The sequence below is a fragment of the Podarcis liolepis genome (assembly GCF_965112155.1).
Source record: "Podarcis liolepis genome assembly, chromosome: 1".
Lineage (NCBI taxonomy): Eukaryota > Metazoa > Chordata > Lepidosauria > Squamata > Lacertidae > Podarcis > Podarcis liolepis.
The window spans coordinates 46,890,032-46,911,411 of record NC_139554.1 but is presented as its reverse complement, the minus strand read 5'-3'; the positions used below and the strand labels follow the sequence as shown (position 1 = coordinate 46,911,411).

Sequence of the window (21,380 nt, the reverse complement as noted above, 5' to 3'; positions counted from 1 at the left end):
CTTGCAGCCTTTTCCCACCTGACCTAGGAGGGAGGGGCCCTGACTGACTTCAGCTACAAAAGCTGAGACTGCTGAACACACCCTTGAGCTGGGGTGTTGTTTGCCGGATTTTGTTGGAAGGGGTGGTGGTTGCTGCTGTTGCTGGTTATTTGTATCATTATTATAGATCATATGATTTATGTGGAAATTGTTCAGTTTGGTTGTATATTTTTTATGTTCTCTTTATTGCTTATGACTACTTTAGTTATGTTGTAGTTATGAGTCCAGCTACAAAAGCTGAGGCTGCTGAAGAGGCCAGAGACCATCTTGGCTGTCTCTTAGTGCAGACCCAGGTCATCGAGCCTGAGCTTCCTCATGAACTACCATTGGCAGTATTGTTTGCATACCACTGCAAGTAGATAAATAGGTACCGCCTTACTGAAATCAAGATAGACTATATCCACAGCATTCCCCTCATTCACCAAGTTTGTAATTCCATAAAAAAAAAAAGAAATCAGATTGGTCTGGCATGACTTAATTTTGAAGCTTTTAAGGCACTTTCAACACCAGAAATCTGACATGGCTTCTAAAAATTCCATTGCATTTAAAACATGATAATGGATTTCCAGAATATTTTTTTTTCTTTTATTTTCATGACAAATCAATTTTATTTGTGACAAATAGATTTGTTCTGATTTACTGAGTGTTACGGGTCACATTCTAAATATATATTAAGCAGAATACAATTTTATAAAGAAATTAAAATACTCTCTTATCATAAAATCATAGAATTGTAGAGTTTGAAGGGATCATGAAGGTCTTCTACTCCAGCCCCCTGCAATCCAAGAATCTTTTGCCCAACATGGGCTCAAATCCACAACCCTGAGATTAAGAGTCTCTGCCCTACTGACTTAATCTAGTTTTTTTAAAATGTAATTTTGATTTTAAAAAAGATGACGGCAACTGCAAGTGTTTATTTTTTATTTAATAAAATTTATATACCACTTGATTGTTGGGGGGGACGACCTCAAAGCAGTTTTGAAAAGTAATATGTAACTGAAATATGTCACAAGAGTTACAACATTATACAGCACACACATACAAACTGATTTAAATACATCTTTGGGATAATATGAATTTGTAGTAAATCAGCAGAGTGTCTTGGTAGAACAAATTGTTTTATAGGCTTCAACAGACTAACTTTTTTTAATACGTTTTCTGGCAGAAAAACATGTTATCTCTGAAATGAGGGTGTGTGTTTTTTTACAGAGGTACGTCCTGGTTTTCTACACTTGCCTTTTATTTGTAAGGAACCTCTGTAGCAACAAAGAAAGGTGGTTTTCTCCATTTACAGTGGAGAGATGGATAGCTGAGGACCAGGCTCAAAACAGTGCCAGCGTGGACTCTGAGCAAGTGCAGACCTCAGACTATAAGCAAAAAGCCAGATGCCACTGTGTAAGATGAGCTGTCTCGGTGACTAGCAGCCTCATTCCCTGGGCTTTACTTTCCTATTGTTTCAAATAAGTGTGCCTACTTCACCTATGAAATTTTGGAGAGTAAAAGAGCAGCTCAGCCCCACATTCCAATTTCTAGTCTGGAAAGAGGAAGGTCTAACAAGGGCATAATACTGCTTCCACCTTCCCCTTTTTCCTCTGCAGGCTGCTTCACCTTCAACTGTACTGAAAAGGGAAGAGCTGGGATGCTGTGGAATAGAGCATTGAAGCTCCTTCCTCCCTCAGCTGCAGTATCTGTGGCCAGTATTTGCAACTCCATTTGTGTGTGTGTGTGTGTGTGTGTGTGAGAGAGAGAGAGAGAGAGAGAGAGAGAGAGAGAGAGAGAGAGATGAGATCCAGTCACCTCTATGTGCAACACTGAAATTGGTCCCTATGTAAGAAGATCAGTCTGCTATTAGCAGAACTTTGGAACTTAAGGATTAAAGCATCCCTCTTTTGTCCATAGCAACGTTCAGTAATCTCCCTTTAGGGTTTATTCAGAAGAAATTATTCATAACATTAGGACTTCTCAACATTTTACACCTATTGTAATAAAAAATGTTAGCATTTGTACTTTCAGTGTTTTTAATCACTGCTTTTTGTCTTTTAAAACAAAGAAATAAACGCTTACTTGTATATTTTGAGCGACTGGTTGTGAGCCAGAGCCAGGCTCTCTTGGATGAAACCAATTTTCTGCATCCATTTTAATCAAGGTTTAGGTCTGTTTGGCCATGGAAACTGCTTTTGTTATGCTGTATGATGACCTCAGTCAGGAGAGGGATGGGAGAATGTGTTAATTCCCTGTTAATCCTATTGATCTCTCAGCGGCTTTCAATACCATTCACCATGGTATCCTTCTGGAGCAGTTGTCCCAGTGTGAGGGTGGGCAGCACTGCTTTGCGGTACTTCTGGTCCTACTTGGATAGTCATTTCCACAGGATGATGCTTGGGGAGTGCTTTTCAGCTTCAAAAGTCTTCAATGCAGGGCTCCTTAGGGATCAAGCATGGCCCCCATGCTGTTAAACATGTTAATCTACAGGATGTTAATCTACAGGAAACTGCTGGGTGGAGTCATCCAGAGTCTTGCAGTACGTTGACAGTAATATGTTGATGGCACATCTGGATTTCTTAACATCTACAAGTGTAGCAGTGGATGTGCATGACTGATGTCTTGACTCAGTAACAGACTGGATGGGAGCCAATAAACTGAAGCTCAGTTCAAATTAAACTGAAGTGAATGGTTCCCTAGACTGAATGGATGGGAAATGGCCTGCTCTTGATGAGATTACACTCCCTCTGAAGGAGTAGTTACATAGCTTGGGGATACGTCTGGAAACTTCGCTTTGCTGTCACTTGAGGCTCAAGTGGCCTTGGTAGCATGAAGTGCCTTCCATCTGCTTTGGCTGGTGGCCAGCCATACTCTGATGACCTCTGGGTTAGATTACTCAATGTGTTATACATGGGGCTGTCTTTGAAGGCAATTCAGAAGTTGGTACAGAATTCAGTAGCCAGGTTGCTCATGGAGGCAAAACAGTCTGAGCACATAACACCAATCCTGGCCCGCCCACACTGGTTGCCAATCAGTTTCTGGGCCCAATTCAAAGTGCTGGTTTTGACCTACAAAGCCTATTGTGGCTCAGTACCCAAATACCTGAAGAAACAACTCTCCCCGTATAAACCAGCATAGACTCTACAATAATAATCTGAGGCCTTTCTTCTTGTGCCTCCTCAGGAGTTCTGGGGGGTGGCAACACAAGAAGGGGGCTTTTCAGTGGTGGCTCCCTACTTATGGAATGCTCCCCCTGAGGAGGCTCACCTGGCATCATGAAGAAATAGCTTTAGGCACTAAGCAAAAACTCCCCCCTCTTTTGCTAGACCAGGGGTCTGCAACCCGCGGCTCCGGAGCCGCATGTGGCTCTTTTACATCTTTGCTGCGGCTCCGGGGCGGATACTAGCGAAGGGAGGAGGCGCATTGTGCGCCCCGACACTCCTCCCTGTGGCGGGCGCTGTACTGGCTGTGACGTCGCATGGGGGCGGTGCGTGCGTTAGTCACGCACCGTCCCGACGTCACCTTCCCGCCCGCTGTCAGATCGTGGCACCGGAGATATATTTGTTTTAAATGTCGCAATGGTTTTGCGGCTCCCAGTTGTTGTTTTTTCTTCGGAAACAGGTCCAAGTGGCTCTTTTTGTCTTAAAGGTTGCAGACCCCTGTGCTAGACCTTTGTTTTTAGTTATCTGTGGTCTCCAATGGTTGGAATGTTTTAATCCCGCCTTTTAAAAATGGGATTTTATTTTACATTTATCTTTGGTTTTTATTTTATTTTCTGCTGGTTTCAATGTATAGTATGTGTTTGTTTTTATATTATAAATCACTTTGGATTACCTTCTTTAAAGTATGAAGAATAAATTAGATAAACAAATCAACATTTTGTCATTTTAACATTTTGTTTCCACGGTTCTCTGCATTCTTCAGTTGCTTTGATATGAAGACATGGAATCACTAAGATTATGTAACGTTGTGATGCTCAGCTGTTAAAGTGTTTTGTTGCCTTTTTACTGCTCTACAACAGGCATATTTTAGGTTATCACCTCAGTTACTCAAATGACATCAGTGGTTATGTTGGTTTCTGTGAGAATGGGATTTTATTCAGAGCCTGGCTTTTGCTGAAAGTATTTAGCATTCCTCCACATTCTTTTCCCCAGTAGGTTTAAGGGAGATACTTCTGAGAGTTAAGAGACTGCAGACAACATCAACACATTTCAGAGTTCTGTCCTATTGTGCCTAGTAGACAAATGAAGAAGGGCTTTAAAAACTTTAGAAACTTAAATGTATCGCTGCATAATACTGTCCATTATTTCCTGCGCATCTATTTGACACATTCAGTGTATTGTTCAATTCTCTGATTCAGTTGGGACAGGATTTTCTTCCTCTTTTACACCTTCTTCATATGTTTTTTCTGGTTTTTTTACAAACCGCTCTCTCAGACGCTTCCTGAAATAAATACCCAGCCCCAAAAGAACCAAAATAGTAGGAACAAGAAATACAATTGCTGCTATAATTCCTGTCATGTTGACGCTACGTTTTGAAGTGTTCCCTGGTGGAGGAGGTCCACTGTCAATACTGCCACCATTACCTTGGTTTAGACAGTCTGGAGGGGCCCAGCCATCATCACAATGACAATGTTTGTAGGTGTTGCATATTCCTCGATTATGACACTTTGTGACATTGCAATCATATTTCAAGAGAGACACATTCTTGCACTCCCTATTAATACACATCATTTCTGTGCCACAAGGAGTCCCATCTCTCACTGCTCCAATATCGGGTATCTCCATTCCAGCGTGGTAATCTGTACTCCAGCAATGCCTATTGCCAAGAGGCGTATTAATTATGGTGCTGTGTTCCTCCAAAGAAGGTACTGTATCAACATTTTCACACTGGATTCGGCCGCACAAGATGTTCTGAGTATCACATTTCTTAAAAGTGTCATGTCTAAGCCCACAGTTGCCAAAGCGATCACCTCGAGCATTCATTTCACTGAAGCAATCCTTTGATGCACCGGTTGCTTTGTTGCCAAAGATCATTCTGCACTGCCTAGTGTGAGTTGTGCAATTCCCATGATAGCAATATGCCCCATCACTACACGGGGCACCATCTTGTACATAAACATCTTCAGGACACCATTCTGAAGTCCCGTTGCAATACTCGGGGAGATCACAGCTGCTGACCTGTTCTCTGCAAACCTTATGAACTGGAAGATACTGACACTCAACACAGCACTTTCCAAAAGCACAAGCAGCACTTGGACTCAACATGCAATTAGACTGGCAGCATGGATCCAACTTGCATTGATCAGGTGTACCACAATCACATTGCTCGCCATCTTCCACTACTTCATTTCCACAGTATGCAAATTTATATATTTTAGTGGAGTCTGGTGGAATTAGCAAACACTGCTTGTTTCTACTGTTGAAATATTCTTTATAACTACAGTTGCTATACTTATCAGAGTTTGTTTGATATGCAGCCATTATGCAAGAACTTCGATTACAAGTACAGTATTTACCATCATGTTGCATTCCAAGATTGTGTCCTAATTCATGGGAAAATGTGTGAGAAATAAGGAACAAACTGGTTGTCACATATGATTCAACAGCAGATGCCCAATGGAGGTTACAAACTGTTCCTGTGTACGCTAATCCAAGTGTACTTCCAAAACTCTTATATATAAATAAGTGAGCAGCATCAAGTTGTATACGTTTACTTAGTGAATTTTTTAAAAAGTGGGTGAACATATTATGAGTTTCATCTATGCTGTTAACAATTTCTATGAGGTTTTTTTCTGTCCATATTTCCAAGCCAGCTATAGACAGCTCAAGAGACAGTGGCTCATACAGTGAGTTTGCAGTATGGATGATATCCATAACTTGCCTAGCAACACGACTTTCATTTCTGTCAAACCTGACATATCGTTCATGTTCTATCACAATTGCAACCTCTAGGTACCTGATGTGTGGAAACCAGGCTCCTCTAGCAGCAGTTTCAGTCAATACTTTTCTTTTGTTTTGGAACATGGCCTCTTGGCTCCTTTGCTTTTCCTTTGTTAACCCACACCTCATGCGAACAGCACCTTCGATTCCCTCCAATCTGTACAGCACATGTTGAAAAGTACCAGGTGCCTGAACAGGTTCAATTTCAAAGGTGTAATTTTCTAAGTGAAGCAGACCTCTGAGGCCCCCCGAGCAAGTGCTGAGGGTGACCCTAGAGGAAGGCTTGTCTTGTACAAAGCCATGGTAGAAGCAGTCATCTTTGATGAAAGGATAGTCCACCTGGAGCTCTCCATCCTTACTGTATGTGAAGACAGGGAGGTGTTTAGGGACAACGCTCTTCTTTTTCCTGAGTGTCACCACATGACCCTTCCCCTCAATCTGCAGCAGGTATGTGACAACATGAGTTTCCTGTTCTCCATATCGGGGAGTCAGTTTCCTTGGGACGATGACTTCATAAGAAGCATATCTAAAACCCTGTGGTGGTTTCTGACCTGCATTCTCACATAACACGTTCCATGAGATCAGCACCAGTAGCCAGGCAAGATTGCTAGTCATTTTCCTTGATCAGTGAAATAATTCACTAGACCACTCCACTCTTGCTTGTCTTTCTCAATAGGGAAGCTCCTTGTGGGTGCAAGGCAAGATAGGAAGAAGGCTGCATGTTAGATAGAGGAGAAGGATTCTGTCTATAGCAACCGTCAGGAGATTTCCCTTTGGAATGTGGGCGGAGCTTGGTTATGAACAAGACGGAATGGGGAGAGAATGGAAAGGGTGGGGGAGAACCTAGAAGATGATTAGCAAAAAGGGCAGTTACAGGAAGAACAGGATGTTCTGTGGACAATTTTCAGACCAAGATGTTAGGGTAGTGGAAGATAACCAAAATCACTAACCTCATATTAATACAAGATATATGAACTCTATTTAGGAGAGGCTCCTTGGGGGTTGTTACTATCTTGCTTTCACTGGAGTGATCCTCTTCAGAGATAATTTTAAGCTCCCCAAACACAATGTTATAGGGAGACGGGCCATGTCAAGGAACATTAAGCCACATCAATTGAATCCTGTGTCATTGATGGAGATAGCAGTACATGTTTCCTCCTAATATGTGGATAACCTCCTCTTGGAATCTGAGACAAACATCAGGCATCACCTAGTTCTCCGGACCACAGGAGCCTAAAGTTGCAGGCTTGGTTGGCTACCAGGTGCAGAAATGCACGCCTGGTGAATAAAGACTTTGCATGAGTAAAAGGAAACTCATGAGCAAGTCAGTCTTCATAAGCAGACCAATTCCTCAGACAATACTTAATGGACCATAGCTATGCTCTTGGTGGGAATCTGAAGGTTCAAGCTTAAGTTATAGGCAGTGGAATTATGTCTGTGCACCACCACCACCCAGATTCCAGTCTTAGGACATTCCAGAGCTAGATGGATCAATTATCAGACTCAGTATAAGGCATGCCCCAATGTTCCTATTCCTGCTGTTGAGTCTTCAGGATAACTGTTTTTTTCCCTCCTGCCTGCCGGTTTTCGCAGCAGGAAAACCCTGATTAGTATCATGGCAGTTTGCACATTGAAGTAAATGGTCATAGCCTGAGGATTTGTCATGTTTTTTATTTAATAACTGACAAAAGTTTCAGGGTAGGGAGGAGGTCACTGAGGTAACATAGGGGCTGTTAAAAAGGGGTTTTGAATACTTGAATGTGATTAATCAAATCATGATGTGCTGTGTATAAAGGCTGTTCTGCTGCTAGAATCTGCTGTTCCCCTTACCACAGACAAGATAACTTTACAATTAGACGACCCTTGCACTTGGTTTGGTAGCTGCAGCTAGTACAAAATGCAGCTGCTAGGTGGCTTAGTGGAACAACCTGTAGTGGTCAGTGTTAAAAACTCATGTATATAAGCCAGGCACCAAATGGCTCCTTAAACCAAGGTTACAGTCGCCAAAATGTAATGTCCAGTTCCCATTTTAGCATCAATGGTTCTAAATTCTTATTTTTCAAATGATGGACTGACTGTGATTGATTATCAGTTAAATTTCTGGCTCGTTCAGATGACTACCTTGAGCTAGGTTAAGAAATTTGAGAACTTAAAGAAGAAAAGTCACCTTTATCCAAGTACAATTCACAAATATATTGGCCTATTCCAATCTTTTTTTCTTATTGGTGAAACAGACCATTCATAATGTTGAGATATTCTTCACAACTGTGAGGTAAGTGAAGACAAGCTACAGTAATGAACCATAACAATGTTCACTGCTCCTGCTCAAAGCTGCACAGAAAAAAGCACTTTGGTTCCTGAAATTAATTCCAATTGTGCAAATAAAATATAACTGATAGAATGACTTGCCTGTCTGGCTCCCATGCATCTTCCTTCCTGCTTGCTTGTTCTCTTCCATGCTCGCATAGGGGGAACAACGGCAGAAAGGCAACTCATTTTCAGGTACATACATTTAATTGTCTTGGTCGACAATGAAAAAGGATGGAATATTTGTAAGACTTTTAGGTCTATTTCTAATGAGGTAGATGATAGATAGATATAGATAGATAGATAGATAGATAGATAGATAGATAGATAGATAGATGATAGACAGACAGACAGACAGACAGATAGATAGATATTCCAGTCACCTATCTGTGTTACGAACTCTATATGGACCACCCTCAATGTAAGACAAACTATCAGCAGAATTTTGGAGTTTCACAATAACTTTATACAACTGGGGTATCTATATCACTTTTTCAGTACAAGGGAATTTGACATTCCTTTTTAAAAATCAATTTTATTTTGAAAATTGTAATGTATTTCCAATTGGACAGTTATTTATTTTTCTCCTATTTCCATGACTAAATATAGTTGAAATTGCTTGATGCATTATTATTTTGTCCACATCAGCTGTCAGTACAGTTATCTTTCTTGAGGATTTATTCAGAAGAGATTATTCAGAAAATTAAGAAATCTCATTTAATGGACTTCTGAGCCATTTTACACCTACCGTATTTTTCGCCCTATAGGACGCACTTTTTCCCCTCCAAAAATGAAGGGGAAATGTGTGTGCGTCTTATGGGGCAAATGCAGGCTTTCGCTGAAGCCTGGAGAGCAAGAGGGGTCGGTGCGCACTGACCCCTCTTGCTCTCCAGGCTTCAGGAGAGCCCCGTCGCCAGCCCCGCAAACTCGCAAACTCGGGGGACAGCGGGAGAGGCGCAGCGCGCCTTTCCCGCTGTCCCCCGACTTGGCTAGAAGGCTGGCGGGGGGGGGGAGAAGCCTGCTCCTCCCCATCGCCAGCCCCGCAAACTCGGGGGACAGAGGGAGAGGCGCAGCGCGCCTTTCCCACTGTCCCCCGACTTGGCTAGAAGGCTGGCAGAGGGCTTTCCCCTCCTCCAGCCCCGCAAGCTCCCAGAGCGATGCCAAAGCTGCACGCAGCTTCCACATGGCTCTGGGTCCCGTTCTGGGGGCTGGGGGAGGGGGAAGCCCCGCAAGCTTCGGCATCGCTCTGGGTCCTGTTCTGGGGGCTGGGGGAGGGGGAAGCTCCGCCCCCAGCCCCACAAGCTCCCAGAGCGATGCCAAAGCTGCCAAAGCCCGAGCTTCCCCAGTCCCGTGCCGGGGGGGGGGAATAATTTTTTCCCCTTTATTTCCCCCCCCCCAAAAAAATCTAGGTGTGTCCTATAGGGCGAAAAATGCGGTATATCAGATAAAAAATGCAGGCATTTTGCTTTTAGTTCTTAAGCACTGTTTTTTTCTCATTTTTAAATAAACAAATAAATAAATGCTTCTTATTGGTAAGATTGTTTTATATTTTGTCCATATAACATTAATATTTTTGCTTCCACAGTTCTCTGTATCCGCTTTTTAGGTGGCTTTGATATGATGGTTTGAATTTGCTCATTAGCAACCCAATTAGACAGGAAGCAAATAGTAATAAATGACTAGAAACCAGATTATTTCTGTTTAATGGTACACAGTTCTTCCTGTAAGGCATATTGTCATACAGAAGATAATTTAATGTGACGTTAAAATAAGTATTTTTTATTTATGTAAAATAAATTACTGTAATATTACATTGCTTAAAGTTGCTTCATTTTCTTCAAAATTTGAGAACATTGTCATTGTAGTTGCACTGACAAAGCAAGCAATCAGTGCATGCCATTGGCCATCCTCTTTGATACTTCCAGACTATCCAGTTGTGAAAATGAACATGTAAGTTCCATAGCATATCTTAATTTCCAGGTTTCCTGACATTTTTAAAATAAAGTTCATAGTTCCTCAGCCAGGCTTATGGGCCAGAATCCTGGGGCCTTCAGCAGGGTGATGACATATAAAAATGAGTTAGACAGCAAACAGAGAAAGAAAATGATTCCCTGAACACCATTTATACTGATCAAGAGCAGGAGGATAGAATATTCTATTTCATTTTTGTTTGTTTTTGAACTTATATAAGATATCGGCTATGGCGGGGGTTCCCAACATGGTGCCTCCTGTGATGCCTGTGAAAGGTCTCAAGAAGTAACCTCTCAAAACTGCAATGCATTAGAGAATGTTTGCTCTTCCTGCTTAGTTCTTGTTTGAACTGGTTTGGCCTTTACCACACTGAATACCTTCGCCCCTTAAACATGCCCACCCCTTCACTGAATGCCAGAACTGGACACTCACCATCCATTCTGTTCTAAACAGAGAAGTGATGGATTCTCACTGCAAGCGAACACAGCGGGGGATTCTGTTGGTGCCCTCTCTCCATTGATGAGGTGGCTGACCATTTTGTGGCCCTGTCTCTTTTTCTACTTTAAGATGTGGCAGCCATTTTGTGACTGGTTAAAAACATTTGGTTTAAAAAGGAAACATCCATAGGGCATTAATTCTACAGTTAATTCACTGCCCATTGCCTTATCCCTTCTTAACACCCACCGTCCTTTCCCTTGGTTACAAAAACAATCCCATTCCCAGGGGCTAAATTGACCTTTCCCTTTCAAATTCCTGCTCACTGGAATTTGAGCCATACCCCCTGATTTCACTAACTGCATCAGCAGCTGGGGGAAGCTAGTCAGGCATATAAATTTAGATAAGCCTAGTGAGTAAGCCTGTTCAATTGGCTAGAAGCAGATACAGGAAACCTTTTTGACTCAACAGCCAAGATCTTTAATGCCCCCACCCCATGGGCCACCTTCGACAGGTACGCAGTAGCCACACACCTGTCAATAATAATAATAATAATAATAATTTATTTGTACCCCGCCCATCTGGCTGGGTTCCCCCAGCCACTCTGGGTGGCTTCCAACAAAGATTAAAAATACATTAAAATGTCACACATTAAAAACTTTCCTAAATGTCAGGTAGTTATTTATCTCTTTGATATCTGATGGGAGGGCGTTCCACAGGGCGGGCGCCACTACCGAGAAGGCCCTCTGCCTGGTTCCCTGTAGCTTTGCTTCTCGCAGTGAGGGAACCGCCAGAAGGCCCTCGGCGCTGGACCTCATCGTCCCGGCAGAACGATGTGATTGGAGACGCTCCTTCAGGTATACAAGGCCGAGGCTGTTTAGGAATTTAAAGGTCAACACCAACACTTTGAATTGTGCTCGGAAACGTACTGGGAGCCAATGTAGGTCTTTCAATACCGGTGTTATGTGGTCTCAGCGGCCGCCCCCAGTCACCAGTCTAGCTGCCGCATTCTGGATTATTTGACATAATGATGTCAGGTAACTGATAAGTGTGCAGTACCATGCACATGCTAAAGTTGACTTATAGGGTGAAGGGAGAGGTTATTTGCATAAAATGCAGTGGCAAAGCAGCACCCAGCAAGATTAAGTGCTCCACTCACCAACTGGTGAGTAGAGGATTCAATTTCGCTCTCTGCAGGGATTTACTTTGCTAATGTACTCCCCACTAGTGAAGCAGCACCCAGCAGGATTGAACCCTGCCCATGAGCTGATGCCACCGGTGGGTGTGGTTTGTGGAAAATGTCCTCATGGGCTAAATTGGAACCCCTGATAGGGCCAAGATTGACCTGTGAGCCAAAGTTCCCCACCCCTGAGCTAGAGGGAGTCCCAACCGGCAAAATGTCAAAATAGGTCTGCTAAGTAGCCAGGAACATTTGACAGCATAAATGACACTGGAGTGGCAAAACCCAATGAGGACTGTACCAACTCTAACACTGTATGTGTTTCAAACTGTCACTTTCATAGATATCATCTGCTTTGCTCTCATTAAATTCCTTGAGGTGTCCCAATAAAAAATATTGCACTGGCTGCAGAAGGCATGACTACCAAATAATCTACAGTAATTTATGTCTAGAGGCTATTATTACTTTGAATAAAAGGCAAAAAATTAGCTGTAATTGTAGACAACTATACTGTTCCAGGAATGATTTGCATTCATAAAACCAATCACAATACCAAAACAAATTGCTGTTCACTTGATGAAAAGCTGATATACACCTTTTTATGAAGACATCACTATTGCAGAGTGTTTAACTAGCACCAGGGAAATCTACGTTAAAATTCCCATGCTGCCATGAAATTAGCAGGGACAGTCACCAAGATCTATCTGAGACCAGATGCTATTACCTACCTCACAGGCTATTGTGAGGGGGGAAATGAGATCTATGTATGCTTATTTGAGGGGTCCATGGATGAAAGGTGAGATACAAATGTAATAAATAAAAATACTTTTACATAAAATATTTTTATTAAGTAATCTAAAATAATTTCTAAGCGATAGTTTTCATGGTTGTACATCAGTAAAGGGCATTCAAAACAGTATATTGTACAATATGATAAAGATAAATTACGAAAGATGGGTGATATATATATATATAAACTCTCACTGTTCTGAGCAAGTATCACTGTTAAGAACTGTAAACTGATTCTTCCAGGAAATATCCAAGTGTTAAACAATGCAGTCCTGATGAAGGGTTTGTGAGAGGGAAGTCAAAGACGAATGCTTTCGGTTAAATTAGAATGCAAGACAGACTGAGACAGAAAGGCAAAATTTGTATTTAATTGAACCAGTTTCACTAGAGCAAATTTCTTACATTACACAGGCCCATAAATAATGTTTTCACCCCAGATGTTTGATTGTTCAAAGGGCATACAATACTGCTATAGAACATATACCACATAGCTCTGCTGGCTTGCACTTTTGTGTTCTGCAAAAGCCATACATGAAATCTCCCAGAATTTATATTGTATGCCATTGCAAATCAAAAGCATGAGTTTACATTTATTCTTGTGAGGCAGCTTATGAATAGTCATAACATACTGGAGTTATGTATAGAGCAGCAGTGTGTCAGTTATACTACTAATGGATGCTGCAGTTCCCAACACACTTACACATGATTAAATATCATTTAAAGAGCTACACAAATCTTGAGTAAGAGGTTCGTGAATGTGCAATTGTCAGATGTTTTACCTCATTCCTAAAGGCATTTCAGATGTGTGAAGAAACCAATTGTATTGTCATTATTGCAGTTAAAAGAATTGTTCATAATTCTTTTTGAATGTATCATCTTTCTAGGTTTGTCTCTGGATGGCATTCTCTTGCTACTTCAATTTTTTTCCAAGCTTCCAATCCTGTCTAATTTACAGTGCACAAAAGTTAGTTTCACTGTATGCTTTTGCCTCCACAAAATGGCATTTAGAAAGATTCTTGTGGGCTTGAATATATTTTATTAGAATGGGCATATACATAATTTGCTTGAAGATGCAACTGTAAAACACTGTCCAGTTTAATTCTTTGAGCAAACTTTGTAAATGTCCACTTCCAATGGAATGTTATTAAATGCATGCATAAATTGTTACATGAGCTTTCTTGTGGACCCAACATTTTGTTTTGGAAATTAACTACTGATATGCTTGGCCTTCAACAAGAACATGGAACTTCAGTTTCTCCATTCAGAGAGCAGAGGTACATTGTTTTTAAAAACCACAGGTGCCAATTAGAATAATTGGTCAGGTTTCAATTTATTTCCCTAATAAACAATTTGCATTACCTCCACATGACCTGCAAATAAGATCAGTCTGATAGGACCTGTTTAAACAGGCCCTGGTCAGCCCCAACCCACACTAGAGTGCTCTGTTTATGTGATACTCCACAGTAATTATGTTACAACAGGCCCCATGGGAAGTCATCCTCAAACATTCCTATCTAGGTGCCCAAGTATTTTCATAAGCTGATGAGCCTAGAAAATTAATAGCAAGTCAGATTTTTAAATTACTAAGAGAGGCCAGACTTGTTTTACAAGCAACAAAATACATTATTTGCAGCATAATGTACTGAGTGAAATCCTTTATAAGCTCAACATCTCCTAAGTGTTTGCAATGTCAGATTAGACACTTTAGGACTTGCTGTCTTTTGAGAGCTTACTGGAGTCTGACACTTCAATGAGTAATATACAGTAAGTAATTTCAACCCTTCTATCAGTGAAATTCCTTATATGATTCCAACCCCAGCTCCAATAACAACAGTAAAAATAACTATTACAATGCTTATAGTCATACCTAAATTGCCACTCTTAGGTGGAGGGGGTCCACTGTCAATGCTGCCACCATAACCTTCATTTAGACAATATGGAGGGGCCCAACCATAGTCACAATGACAATTTTTATGAGAGTTGCACATTCCTCTGTTGTGGCACTTTGTTTGATTACAGTCATAGTTCAGAAGGGATACCTTGATACAATACCTATTAATACATATCATGCCATCACCGCATTGTGTGCCATCTCTCACTGCTCCAATATCAGCTATGCCCATTCCACTTGGGTAGTATGTACCCCAGCACAAGTTGTTGTTAACAGGAGTTTGTATTATGGTGTTATGCTCATTCAGATTGGACACTTTATCGATATTTATGCACTGGACTCTTCCACACAAGATACTACTTGTTTCACATTTCTTATAAACATCACCAGGAATAATGCCACAATTGCCAAAGCGGTCACCTCGCGTATTTATTTCTTTGAAGCAATCTAGTGGGGCAACCGTTGCTTGTTTGCCAAATATCATTTTGCACTGTTGAATGTGAGTAGAGCATTTCCCATGATAGCAATAGGCACCATCATAGCATGGAGCTCCATCTTGCACATAAACATCTTCAGGACACCACTCTGAAATCCCAGTGCAGTATTCAGGAAGATCACAGATGTCAGTCCTTTCTCTACAAACTGTTCCAGCTGGAAGAAACTGACAGTTGGCACAGCATGTTCCAGAAGCACAAGTGGCTCCTGACCGCAACATACAATTCGACTGGCAACATGCATCCAATTCACAATGAAATTCTGAACCGCAATCACATTGTTCTCCGCTCTCTACCACCTTGTTTCCGCAGTTTTCGAGCTCATACAGTTTCTCATGCTCTGGTGGAATTAACAGACATTGTTTCCTACCACTATTCATTAGGGTAGAATAACTATCAAAACTGCAATTGCTAAACTGACTTGTGTTGCTCTGTAATGAAGCCATAATGCAAGAATGCTGACTACAAGTGCAGTATTTCTCATCATGTTGCATGCCAAGGTTATGGCCCAACTGATGAGCAAAAGTTATAGTGAATGAGAACAAACTAGAAGTAATAAATGCCTCGACAGCAGATGCCCAAATGGGATCACACACTGTTCCCACAAATGATAATCCAAGCTTATCTCCAAAATGCTTATATACAAATAAGTGGCCAACATCATGCCTTAGATGGTGGATGAAGGTCGTTTTTCTCCAAGTATTAAAAACATCAAGCAGTTCATCTATACTTTTAGCAATTGCCATGAGGTTCTTTTGTGACCATATTTCCAGTCCAACTAGGACTACATGAATCCCAAGAGGCTTATAGAGTGAATCTGCAATATGGACAATATCCAGTACTTCTCTAGCAGCAAGACTTTCATTTCTGCCAGTATGGACAAACAGCTCATGTTCCACTACAACTGCAACCTTCACATATCTGGCATGCGTCTGCCAGAGTGCTCCCTGGGAACTTTTGAGCTCTACATTCTCTGGGATCTGGATCGTGGCTTCCTGGAGATTTTGATCTCCCTTAGTGAGCCCGCACCTCATGCGGACGGCGCCTTCCTTTTCTTCCAGCCGATAAACCACATGTTGAAAGTTCGTGGGTGCCTGGACCGGCTCGATTTCGTACGTCTTGTTTTCCACCTGCAGGAGGCCCCTAAGGCCTCCTGAGCATGTGCTGACCGCGACCAGAGAGGAGGGCTGGCCTTGCACAAACCCGTGGTAGAAGCAATCGTCCCTGACGAAAGGGTAGTCCGCCTGGAGGTCTCCCTCCTTGCCGTAGGTGAACACCGGGAAGTGCTGAGGCACGAAGCCTCTCTTCTGCCGGAGGTGCACCACGCGGCCCTTCCCCTGCAGCTCCACGAGGTACGTGAGGTCTTGGGGCTCCCGCCCGCGACGTGGCGCCATCCTCCTCGGGATGATCACCTCGTAGGAGACGTATCGGAAGCCCTGAGGCGGCGCCTGGCTCGAGGCCTGGCTCAGGAAGACGCCCGAGGCCAGCAGCAGCCACGCCAGTCCCCCGCCGGCGCCGCCCGGCCCCATATCTCCCCTCGCGCGCGGGCCGGGGGGCGGCCGGAGGGCCTCCCCTCACGCGGGAAGGCGGCAGCCAGGCAGGGAGTGGGAAGAAGAAGGACGAGGCTCCTCCGCTGCTGCCGCCGACGCCACCGGCGCCACCGCTGCCCTGCGGGGAGGAGAGCAGCCATCGGTGGTGTCCTCCGCCCGGCGCTCCAGCAACCGTGGAACTGAGCCGCCCGAGGGGAGGGGCGAGCGCGGGAGCCGCGGCGGCGGGGGGGGGGCGGGAAAACGACGCCGTTCCAGAACAAAACAGTGGCTTACCTGGCTTTTCCCCTCCAGGCGGGGCGCTCGGCCTGATTTTGCGGTCTCGCCGCCGCCCTTCTCCCGCCGCTGTTCAGCCGCCGCGCCGCTCTCCCTCGAGGCTCCCCTGAGAGGAATTCAGCAGGTGCTTTGTTTCCCACGCGCGCTGCTTTCCCGCGCCAAGAACAAGCTCCCCGCGCCTCGTTTCTCCGCCTTCTTCTCAGGGATTTATTCGGAGGGTGTGGGCGCGAAAAATAACAAAAGTCTCTCTGTGGCGCCTGCGTGAACCGAGAGGGCGGCGAAGCACGCGGAGCCGACGGCTGGTGGGTCCAAGAAGGCGGTGCAACCCACGAGGTTGCCTCTGGCCCTTTCCTCTAACAGCGTCGTCGCCTCTGAGGAGGAGGAGCCGTGATTTTGCCGCCAATGGAAGCGTGTAATCCGCCGGGGTCCAAACGGCTCCCAGGCGGCGGGCATGACAGATTTAAGCTCCTGGGTGGTGGGCGGCATTCGGTCCTTAATAAACGGTTAGCGAAAGGAACCTCGCCTGGCCGCCCCGAAGCCTCCCGCCGGCGACAAGTGTGCGCCCTTCGCTGAGGGAAGCATCTTGGACGGCTAGAGCAACGCCGTCGCCTTCGAGGTCGGGGAGCATCTCGCTCCTCGCTTACCTCTCTCGACGGCGCGGCGGGTTACAAGGTGTGAGGGAAAGGATGCTTGCGTGAGAGAAGCGGCTGGAAGTGCCCTTGAACCACTTGCGCGCTCTCTACCCTCTACCTCTCGGTGTTATCGTGAGTCTAAAAAGGAGAGAGGGACAGAGAGGATGTAGAATTAAATTTTTCAGTTAGGGGTAGGTACGATCATAAGAATAGCCTGCAGGCATGGGGGATCCTGGGACTCTCAACTGTTGTTTCATTGCAGCCCCCATCTTCCTTGATCAGCGTTTGCATTGGCAGGGAGTAATGGGAATTGCAGTCCAGCAAGATCTGGAGGGCAACAGGTTCCTCATTCCCGCCTCACAAGGCTCACACCTCCCTATTAACAGTCTATGAAAGTTAGATTTTGATAATCTCTGAAACGGAACAATTCAGGAAAATTAGGAGAAGATACAGTCAGCCATCTACCCACTTTCTTATTCCAGAATATGGTGCAACTATTTTTTTCTGATCATTTATAGCCATTTAAACTGTGCTCTTCTCTACATCCATGTGAGATACGCTGAACACTTAACTTTGAAACACTCCATATGCCACAATAAAATGTGTTAGTCTTTAAGATGCCAAAACCCCTCTTCATTGCTTTTGCTAACACAGCTACTGCTCTGGCAATTGTTTTAATATGTAATTTTAGCTGCCATATCATATAAAAAAGCACATTGAACACTTTCCAGTTTCTAGCTCAAAAGGCTTTGGTTATTTTCAAAATAAGCTCTGCTTCTTTCCTGATCAGCTGCTTAGCTTCAGTTTCAATCTACAGTGGTGCCCCGCAAGACGAATGCCTCGCAAGACAAAAAACTCGCTAGACGAAAGGGTTTTGCGTTTTTTGAGCTGCTTCGCAAAACGAATTTCCCTATGGGCTTGCTTCGCAAGACGAAAAACGAAAACGTCTTGCAAGTTTGTTTCCTTTTTCTTAACACCATTAATACAGTTGCGACTTGACTTCGAGGAGCAACTCATAGAACGCGGTGTGGTAGCCCTTTTTGAGGTTTTTGAAAACTTTGGTGATTTTTGAAGCTTTTCCTAAACTTCTTTCGCAGCCATTTGGTAAGTTAAACTTTTAAAACTTTTTTGGGGGGGGTTGGATTTTAGGTTGGGGTGTTTGGAATTCAAGGACTTGGTGTTGGGAAGGGGTTTGCAAGAATCTGGAAGCTTGTGTGTTTTTTCTGCATTTTTATGATTTTTCTGTGACCATTGGGCCACTCTGCTGTTTTTTTAAAAAAAATCTGGATTTGAATTTCTGTGTGGTGGGTGGCTGGGGGAACAGTTGAGGAGGGGTTTGCAAGAATCTGGAAGCTTGTGTGGTTTTTTTCTGCATTTTTATGATTCTCTGTGACCATTGGGCCACTCTGCTGTTTTTATAAAAAATTTCTGGATTTGAATTTCTGTGTGGTGGGTGGCTGGGGGAACAGTTGAGGAGGGGTTTGCAAGAATCTGGAAGCTTGTGTGGTTTTTTTCTGCATTTTTATGATTTTCTGTGACCATTGGGCCACTCTGCTGTTTTTTTTAAAAAAAAATTCTGGATTTGAATTTCTGTGTGGTGGGTGGCTGGGGGAACAGTTGAGGAGGGGGTTCTTCAGCAAGAAGCAAAGAGTGGAAGAGGAACCTTCTTCAAGTTGTCCCCCAGAGTCTTAGAAAATGTACTGTACACTTTGTTGATTTTTAAATGTTTTTCTGTCATGTTTAGAAACTTAATTTATTGTTCCTTCAATTTTTGAAATGCTCTTTACAGTATGTGTGACTTTAAAGAGCACTTAATAAACTCTTGTTGTACCAAATTTGGCTTTGTTTGGACTTTTTTTGACCATAGGAACGCATTAATTGAATTTCAATGCATTCCTATGGGATTTCGTGCTTCGCAAGACGAAAAATTCGCTAGACGAAAAAACTCGCGGAACGAATTAATTTTGTCTTGCAAGGCACCACTGTAAAAGGTGCTCAAATTGCCTGTTTGTTTTCCGAGTTGAGAAAGGACAAGGAGAGAAGGGATTTCCTCCACTGCCATAACCACATTTCTCTTCCCTCTCACCCTCCACCCCACCCAGAGACAGCTTGGCATTGTCTCAAACATTTACAATCTGATTTTCACCATTCTCTGTACTTTGGTGTCATCTGCAAGCCTGGCTACCTACTGCTCACCTGATTGGAACTTGGAAAACTAAATAACACCAGCTCTAATAAGGATCCTTTGGGGGGTGGGGTTTCATTTTTTGTGAAAACTTTCCTGTTCTTCAACATTTTACCAGTCCAGAAAAAAATCTGTCCTCCTGTTCCATGGCTGCCAAGTTTATTCAGAAGTCTGTATGTGGGAATGACTCTTAGGACTTTTTCCTATATATATGACACCTAGCATGTCATGCTTAGTAGTAGCTGTCAGGGCTGCCTCTGGTCTCAGCTCACAAAAGACCAACGCCAAGTTCTTCTTATATACAAGGATGTTTATTGCAGTTCATTATTAGTTCCACAACCGAGGCGCGCAGCCCCACGTCTGTTAGCCTTAGACTGTTGAAGTCCCCTCTGAGTCAGTCCCTCCCCTGCACCAGTTTAAGAGGCTTACGCTGCTCCACCTCTTCCTCTCTTTCCTTTTCCGCAGGGTCTTCCTGCCCGCTGGGGTTTCGCCCCTCCTGGATTCCCCTGATGCGGAATCCCCAGACTGCTCTTCCCCCCTCCTGCGGGCTTTGGGAGCTGGCTCCTCCTCCGGGCTCCCTGTTCTTCCGCGCGCCTCCACATTTGAACTTGGCGCGCGCGCCCAACCTCTATCCTTCCTTTTGACAGTTACACCGCTCCCTTCACTACTCCCCTCCCCTTCCGGGAGGGTGGTTCGCTCCGACCTCCCTTCCTTCTCTGCTGCCGGAGCTACTTCCTCTGATACACTGGAACCTCCACCCCCTTCGCTGCGCTCTGGCGGGGAAGCTGGTTCTGACGCCCAGCTGCCACTTTGGGATCCCCTGCTGGCCCCCTGCTCCTGACACGTTCCCCCTGGGGCTCCCCTTGCCTTGACCACCGGCGCCCCCTTCTGGGAATCCTCTGATTCGCTGGAAAGACTCATAGAATCCCTTGAGTCATTGTCATCCTCTTCCTCGCTGTCCTGGGATTCATCCCCATCGCTCTCCATTTCCTGCCTCCCCTGTGCCTCTGTCCCTGAACCCCTGACAGTAGCAATAGCAGCAAATTCCAGATAATGTAAAGTTTCAAATGTTACACATGAACTCACCAATCTCCTTTGATTAAGGTGATGGTACACCTACTTTGTGGACCGAGAACTCCCAGAAGTGCAAGCTGGATTTAGAAGAGGCAGAGGAACCAGAGACCAAATTGCAAACATGCGCTGGATTATGGAGAAAGCTAGAGAGTTCCAGAAAGACATCTACTTCTGCTTCATTGACTATGCAAAAGCCTTTGACTGTGTTGACCACAGCAAACTATGGCAAGTTCTTAAAGAAATGGGAGTGCCTGATCACCTCATCTGTCTCCTGCGAAATCTCTATGTGGGACAAGAAGCTACAGTTAGAACTGGATATGGAACAACTGATTGGTTCCAAATTGGGAAAGGAGTACGGCAAGGCTGTATATTGTCTCCCTGCTTATTTAACTTATATGCAGAATTCATCATGCGAAAGGCTGGGCTGGATGAATCCCAAGCCGGAATTAAGATTGCCGGAAGAAATATCAACAACCTCAGATATGCAGATGACACAACCTTGATGGCAGAAAGTGAAGAGGAATTAAAGAACCTTTTAATAAGGGTGAAAGAGGAGAGCGCAAAATATGGTCTGAAGCTCAACATCAAAAAAACGAAGATCATGGCCACTGGGCCCATCACCTCCTGGCAAATAGA

General features: G+C 43.9%; 3 protein-coding genes across 4 annotated transcripts in view; all 3 read right to left on the bottom strand.

Annotated features, from left to right (window-relative positions):
- The window catches only part of LOC310708721 (disintegrin and metalloproteinase domain-containing protein 20-like), a 31,035-nt gene extending 22,484 nt beyond the window's left edge, over positions 1-8,551 (bottom strand). The window contains exons 1-2 of one of the 2 annotated variants that reach the window (XR_014527163.1): positions 3,856-8,545; positions 2,104-2,236 (exon numbers count right to left, since the gene is read on the bottom strand). Coding sequence is in view for 1 of the 2 variants with exons in the window: in XM_083507427.1 (XP_083363553.1) it covers positions 2,104-2,171 (68 nt within the window). In the remaining variant the exon portion in view is untranslated. Of the gene's footprint in view, positions 1-2,103; positions 2,237-3,855 lie in introns of both variants that reach the window. The other variant, XM_083507427.1, reaches the window with a different exon arrangement.
- LOC310686102 (uncharacterized protein) overlaps positions 1-17,481 on the bottom strand; it is a gene marked incomplete at its 5' end in the record, with an annotated part of 75,584 nt that extends 58,103 nt beyond the window's left edge. Inside the window, 2 exons of the mRNA XM_083459241.1 lie at positions 16,854-17,206; positions 17,377-17,481. Coding sequence (XP_083315367.1) covers positions 16,854-17,206; positions 17,377-17,481 — 458 coding nt within the window. The remainder of the gene's footprint in view (positions 1-16,853; positions 17,207-17,376) is intronic.
- On the bottom strand, positions 12,682-16,847 carry LOC310708756 (disintegrin and metalloproteinase domain-containing protein 21-like). The gene has a single exon (XM_083507533.1). It carries the CDS (start codon positions 16,557-16,559, stop codon positions 14,445-14,447), a length of 2,115 nt encoding a protein of 704 aa, XP_083363659.1. The 5' UTR covers positions 16,560-16,847; the 3' UTR covers positions 12,682-14,444.
- Positions 17,482-21,380: the final 3,899 nt, after the last annotated feature.